This window comes from Nematolebias whitei, chromosome 6, assembly GCF_014905685.2.
Source record: "Nematolebias whitei isolate Nwh7 chromosome 6, NemWhi1, whole genome shotgun sequence".
NCBI lineage: Eukaryota > Metazoa > Chordata > Actinopteri > Cyprinodontiformes > Rivulidae > Nematolebias > Nematolebias whitei.
Genome location: NC_056503.1, coordinates 21478970 through 21486562, shown reverse-complemented (window position 1 = coordinate 21486562; position 7593 = coordinate 21478970). Strand labels below are relative to the sequence as shown.

The window sequence follows — 7593 nt, the reverse complement described above, 5'->3', positions numbered from 1 at the left end:
TATATATATATATATTATATATATTATATATATATATATATTATATATATATACACACACACACAATGTATCACAAAAGTGAGTACACCTCTCACATTCCAGCAGATATTTAAGTTTATCTTTTCATGGGACAACTCTGACAAAATGACACTATGAAAAGTGTTCTGTGTGCAGCTTGTATAACAGTGTAAATTTGTTCTTCCCTCACAATAACTCAATATACAGCCATTAATGTCTAAACCACCGGCAACAAAAGTGAGTACACCCCTAAGAGACTACACCCCTAAATCTTCTGCTTGAGGATGCCCCAAAGATGTTCTCTTGGGATTAGGTCTGGAGACGAGCTTGGCCAGTCCATCACTTTTACCCTCAGCCTCTTCAGTAAAGCAATGGTCGTCTTAGAGATGTTTTTGGGGTCATTATCATGCTGGAACACTGCCTTGTGACCGAGTTTCCGGAGGGAGGGGATCATGCTCTGCTTCAGTATTTCACAGTACATATTGGAGTTCATGCGTCCCTCAATGAAATGTAACTCCCCAACACCTGCTGCACTCATGCAGCCCCAGACCATGGTATTCCCACCACGATGCTTGACTGTAGGCATCACACACTTATCTTTGTACTCCTCACCTGATTGCCGCCACACATGCTTGAGACCATCTGAACCAAACAAATTAATCTGGGTCTCATCAGACCATAGGACATGGTTCCAGTAATCCATGTCCTTTGTCGACATGTCTTCAGCAAACTGTTTGTGGGCTTTCTTGTGTACAGACTTCAGAACAGGCTTCCTTCTGGGATGACAACCATGCTGACCAGTTTGATGTACAAACCGGATTCCAAAAAAGTTGGGACACTAAACAAATTGTGACTAAAAACTAAATGCAATGATGTGGAGGTGCCAGCATCTAATATTTTATTCAGAATAGAACACAAATCACAGATCAAAAGTTTAAACTGAGAGAATGTATCATTTTAAGGGAAAAATCTGTTGTTTCCAAATTTCATGGCATCAACAAATCCCAAAAAAGTTGGGACAAGTCCATTTTTACCACTGTGTGGCATCCCTCCTTCTTCTTACAACACTCAACAGACGTCTGGGGACAGAGGAGACCAGTTTCTCAAGTTTAGAAATAGGAATGCTCTCCCATTCATGTCTAATACAGGCCTCTAACTGTTCAATCGTCTTGGGCCTTCTTTGTCGCACCTTCCTCTTTATGATGCGCCAAATGTTCTCTATAGGTGAAAGATCTGGACTGCAGGCTGGACATTTCAGTACCCGGATCCTTCTCCTACGTAGCCATGATGTTGTGATTGCTGCAGAAAGTGGTCTGGCATTATCGTGCTGAAAAATGCAGGGTCTTCCCTGAAAGAGATGACGTCTAGATGGGAGCATTTGTTGTTCTAGAACCTGAACATAGTTCTCTGCATTAATGGTGCCTTTCCAGACATGCAAGCTGCCCATGCCACAAGCGCTCATGCAACCCCATACCATCAGTGATGCAGGCTTCTGAACGGAGCGTTGATAACAACTTGGGCTATCCTTGTCCTCTCTGGTCTGGATGACATGGTGTCCCAGTGTTCCATAAAGAACTTCAAATCGTGACTCATCTGACCACAGAACAGTCTTCCATTTTGCCACACTCCATTTTAAATGACCCCTGGCCCAGTGCAAACGTCTGAGCTTGTGGAGCTTGCTTAGAAATGGCTTCCTCTTTGCACTGTAGAGTTTCAGCTGGCAACGGCGAATGGCACGGTGCATTGTGTTCACTGACAATGCTTTCTGGAAGTATTCCTGAGCCCATTCTGTTATTTCCTTGACAGTGGCATTCCTGTTTGAGGTGCAGTGATGTTTAAGGGCCCGGAGATCACGAGCATCCAGTAGAGTTTTACGGCCTTGACCCTTACGCACAGCGATTGTTCCAGATTCTCTGAATCTTTTGATGATGTGATACACGGTTGATGATGATAACTTAAAAGTCTTTGCTATTTTACGCTGGGTAACATCATTCTGGTATTGCTGCACTATCTTTCTGCGCAACAATGGTGGAATTGGTGATCCTCTTACCATCTTGGCTTCTGAGAGACACTGACACTCTGAGAAGCTCTTTTTATACCCAATCATGTTGTCAATTGACCTAATTAGTGTTAATTGGTCTTCCAGCTGTTCGTTATATGCTCAATTTCCTTTTGCCAGCCACTTATTGCTACTTGTCCCAACTTTTTTGGGATTTGTTGACACTGTGAAATTTTGAATCAACATATTTTTCCTTTAAAATGTTACATTTATTCAGATTAAACTTTTGATCTGTCATCGATGTTATATTACGAATAAAATATTGGCATTTGCCATCTACATCATTGCATTCAGTTTTTATTCACAATTTGTTTAGTGTCCCAACTTTTTTGGAATCCGGGTTGTGTATATATGTATATATGTATATATATGTATATATACGTATATGTATATATATATGTATATACTCAAATAAACTACTTGCTATTTGTACTACTATCCCTACTTTGTGGTTTTTCACTTATCATGGGGCTTCAGGGTACGGATCCCCCGCAATAAACGAGAGACAACTGTAAAGCTCTAACATAAAATGCGGAAAAAGTGAAGCTCTATTAATCTGTATATATACTGTATATAAAATCCATTAGTTGCATTAAAAAACCAGATTATAGCTACTGATTACAGGAATGTTTTGGTAAAGATAAGATAAGGTATAACTTTACTGATCCTGCAGGAAATAGTTGAAAAACACCTAAAACCTAAAAGTGTGCCGACAGAGTTTCAGCTTGGAGACACCTGAGCAGTAAACTCAAACTGTTGAACCTCTAGAGAATCATTGTCCTTTGTCTCCATTCACCCCTGACTTTAGTTTGAATTGCGTCACATCTCTTACAGCTAACTCTGAAACGTCTTCAACACTTAAAAGCTTCCATTTGGAAAATGTTCACTTCACTAATTACTGTATATGCTTGGGGACGGTACATTCAAAGATCATGGGAACAAAAAAAGGAAGACTGTCTGATCAGAACTTAGTCAGCTGATTCCAGACTGAAGCAGACAGATGGATGTTTTCTAACAAAACATCTGAAAACTGATCTATTTATTTTAATGTTTAAGAGTTCATTGTGTGCATTTATTAAAAAAAAACTAGCTGGATTTGAAATAAGATTATAGACATAAAAAGCTCTGAGCAGTGCATGTACTGAACTAAACCATCAAATAAAATCCCACCAAGACGTCAAAGGTACACTTCAGACTGATTAGAAATTGAACTTCGTCTTCCTTCAAATGGAGACACGGAGCTGTGCTGTGATTTCTGTCTGACCTCTGACCCTGCAGGTATCGGCTGAGCAGCATGCGCAGCTACAACCCTGAGCAGATCATGCTGAGCGCCTCGGTCCGGACGTCCAGCCGGGACGCCAACGTCATGAAGGAGAAGCTCATCTTCTCCGGTAAGAAACCAACATGGTAGATCTCTTCCTCCCAGCATGCATCTGAGTGGACGTGAACATTCTCGTTCCTCTTCCTCATGTTGAAGGTCACCCTCAGTAATGGCCTCCCCCCTCTCCTCCACCATCCTCTGTGTGACGTCCCATCTCCTGACCATCCTACAGCCTCCATCTTCTTGGCCAGCAGTGATCTCTTCCTTCGTTCATTCCTCTCTTCTCATCTTCCACCTCTGTTCTCGTTTCCTTCGATCCATCTCTTCATCCTAATCTTCCTCCTCAAATGTCCCCATGAAGGGGGTGCTGTAGCTGTCCCAGTCTGTCTAGAAAGCCTCTAGTCCCAGGAATAAAAGTAAGTTTGTGCTGAGTGTTGTATTTTTAAAACTGGTGAGATTAAACTGTTCTATGATATACGTTTTAAAATATTTAACTTTAATGATAAAAAAAATTAAAAATTTCCAAATAAATTAACAGAAATGTTTAATTCCTCCAAAATCTTTGTTCTCTTTAAAGGATTTCTGTCCGTTTAGAATAGTGGAACAAGATTCGGTAAACAAGTTAACTATAAAAACAAGGCTAAAAAATGCTGTAGGCTGTTTAGATTTTGAAATGTTTAAAAAAATTTATGACACACAAATGTCACCAATTTATTTATTCTGCAGTGCATTCTGGGTAAATGACGTAGATGGGCTCCTCCGGTAAGAGCTCCATTCAGCTTAACGTCTGACGTCCAGCCCTTTAATTTGTAGCAGAGCGCATTGACAGAGGAGAATGAAGACACGAGTCAGCTTTCACGTTAGCTCCTGAGCTAATATATGTAGCGTTAGCTCCTGAGTAGTATATATAGTGTTAGCTCCTGAGCTAATATATGTAGCGTTAGCTCCTGAGTAGTATATATAGTGTTAGCTCCTGAGCTAATATATGTAGCGTTAGCTTCTGAGCTAATATATGTAGTGTTAGCTCCAGAGTAGTATATATGGCGTTGGCTCCTGAGCTAATATATGTAGCGTTAGCTCTTGAGCTAATATATGTAGCGTTAGCTTCTGAGCTAATATATGTAGTGTTAGCTCCTGAGCTAATTCAATTAATTAAAAAATACTTTATTAATCCCAAAGGCAAATTAAATGTTGTAACTTGTTATCTTCATTTCATTAAGAGATATTATAGATACTGATGGCTGTAGGCAGGAAGGATCTCTTGTAAAGGTCCGTCCCTCAGCGTATCCAAAGAAACTGGCCACAGATGCCATCCGATCCATCCACCCGGACTCGGCTGACCTCTCGGTTCCACTGGGCTACAGGACCGTCCGAATGCTGGGCAGAACTCCTCCCAGAGTGATGGCCACTCCTCCCAGCAGCCTGCCGAGCTCCTCGTTGCTGCGGACAGACAACTGTAGGTGCCGGGGGACGATCCTGGTCCTTCTGCTGTCACAAGCAGTGTTTCCTGCTAGTTCCAGGATCTCAGTGGTCAGGCACTCAAGCACAGCTGACAAGGAGACGGGAATGCATTTATGGCACCTCCTTTTCAACTTATTTGAGATTTGGGGCTGTAGCTGAGATATTATTTGAGCTTTTGAGATGTTAATCAGCAGCTCCCAGTTGTAAAAAAAAAAAAAAAAATCACCTTGTGTTATGCATCATAACAAATGTCCAAAACTAAAAAAGTTTCCATAAAAATCCTTCCAGCTCCATTGTCCCATACCAGAGGAAATAATCCTCCAAAAATGTGATTTACGTCCAGAAAAAGAGGAATTCAAGTTTCCAAAAGCAAAATCTCAGAATGAATGTAAGACAGCTACTCCAACATGCAGCCAACCCCGAGTGGTACAATTCTAGAACATAAAATATAATGAAATATAAAAATAAAGTATAAAATATAATTTAATATATGTAGTGTTAGCTCCTGAGCTAGTAGCATTCAATCCAGAACTATTAAAGTAAGTTGATCACATTTGTTTGCTTCAACCCATATATTGTGCATAAGGACTAACACAAAATATAACTTTACTGCCACATGTATAACTTTTTAGACTTGACTCCTTGTGATTCAGTCTCCACTACAACTGATGTACGTCATCGTCCCAGAATGCATTGCTCTTTACCAGAGCAATGCATTCTGGGACGATGACAAATTAAAGTTCTCTGTCACTGCAGTTTCCGTTATTTTAAATATGACCAAGATGGATTTTCATCCATCCATCCATCATCTTTACCAGCTTCTTCCTTTGCGGGTCACTGGGGTCAGTGGTGCCCATGTCCAGCAGTCACTGCATGAGAGACGGACACCATGGACAGGTCTCCAGTCCATCACAGGGGCACATAGAGACAAACAACTATTCACTTGCTCACTCCATCATCTGTAAAAATGAGGAGGGGGAAGAGAAAATGTGTTTTGTTGTGGTCTTTTTAAAGCCAAACAATTTAAATCTGATACAGGGATTAAACTGATGCTGCTTTCAACCAATAAAGAGAAGCAGAGCCACAGTTTGAGCCAGTCGGAGCAGAGCAGGGCATGTCCAGATGTCTGGTTCTCAGTGAGTAGCAGAGGAAAAAGGTGAACTTTCACCTGCAGTAAGCCAAGGAGGACACCCCGCCACCCTAACAGAACCACCCGCCCCTTCAAGAAGGTGATGACATGCAATCCATGATTGAACGTCTACGTGTTCACACGTGACCATTTCACTGCAGCTAGAGGAGTTACCAGAACTGATGCACCATCACCCCCACCCCCTCCTCCCACACCGTGCCCCGACCTCCTCGGGGCCTTTGTATCTAAAATCTAACTTATTAAATGGTCATGTACACAGTCGACTGTGTACTTTACTAAGGTAAATGGAGTACTTGTATAGCTCCTTTCTATCTCATCAAGATACTTAAAGTTCTTTACACTACAGTCTGTGTCCTCATTTATCCATTCATACAGTACTCTACTAGAATAATCAGAGCTTTATCACGTTCATACACTGATGGTATGGTCGTGTACTTTTACTAAGGTCATGTATACAGTATACTGTGTACATGAAAACCTTTGGGAATTGACCTGTATGCAGGAAAAAGCCCTTGTGGTTTTGCGGGTCAGTAAATCAATGTTGACATCATTAGGTGAAAAATGTAACAAACGTATAATTTTTTTAAAGTAATTTTGACGTTTTCAAGTGTCACAAACAACTTTTAGTTGAATAGACTAACAAATTAAGACTTTAATATCCCTTTAAAACCAGCTTCAGCTGCTTGCTCTGGTATGTTTATTTTATTGTTTTGACATTTTTAGCTATCATTCTGCCGTCTTTAGCTTTTTACTACCGAGTTTTAGCTTTTTCCATTAAATTTCATAAAAATTGTTAACCTCTCAGGACTGCAGTTTCTTCAGACGTTTTTCTTTATCCTGTGTCTCCCTCTAGAGGTGAGGAACGGAGGTGGCACCGATGAGCTGTACGAGGACCACAGCTACGACTACAACCAGTGATTTCACCCCTGCGTGTTCTGAATCTGCTGTAAGACGAGGGGACAACCTTCATGTCCATCACCGGTCACTTCCTGTCCATTCTGGTTCGGTCCCTCCTGGACCAGACGTCTGTCCTGCAGGACTACGAGTAGCACTTCAGGTGTTTCCTCAGCATGCTGGAGTCCAGAATATTCATATTTATATTTGGAGGAACTCATTCTGTGTACACAGGTCTTTCCTTCTCCTCCAGGTGAATTATTCACACGATGCATGAGCGATGAGTTGATTTTTGATCGTTCCTCCCCCCTCTGATCAGCGGGATCACCTGGACTTTGTGGGAGCTGTGCTCCATCTGAAGCCGGACCAACTGCTGAAAACTCTTTGCACAACGTGCTTTCTGTCGTTACTGTGAATGTTTCCTTTTTAAACGTGTTCAGTGATTTTTTTTGTTTGTTTTTTTACCTTGCGTGCAGTGTTATGTTGAGTGTTATAAAATATTAAAAGGTGAGATGCTCCAGCCAATGACATCCTCAGTCTGACCTTTGACCTGCAGCAGGTCTCTGGTGTTTCCATCCTGAACAGGTTTCATCAAACCGCTGCTCTAAATGAACTCTGGCTTTAGGTTTGTGATTCAAGCTCAACTAAAGGGAATCTAAAGAAATCACAGTCTGGGGTCAAACTGCCTTT

General features: G+C 41.3%; 1 protein-coding gene across 1 annotated transcript in view; it reads left to right on the top strand.

Moving 5' to 3' along the window:
* The window catches only part of gdpd5b (glycerophosphodiester phosphodiesterase domain containing 5b), a 141784-nt gene extending 134857 nt beyond the window's left edge, over window positions 1–6927 (top strand). Inside the window, exons 15-16 of the mRNA XM_037677763.1 lie at window positions 3356–3468; window positions 6863–6927. Of these exons, the coding sequence (XP_037533691.1) occupies window positions 3356–3468; window positions 6863–6927 (178 nt within the window). The remainder of the gene's footprint in view (window positions 1–3355; window positions 3469–6862) is intronic.
* The last annotated feature ends 666 nt before the right edge of the window (window positions 6928–7593 follow it).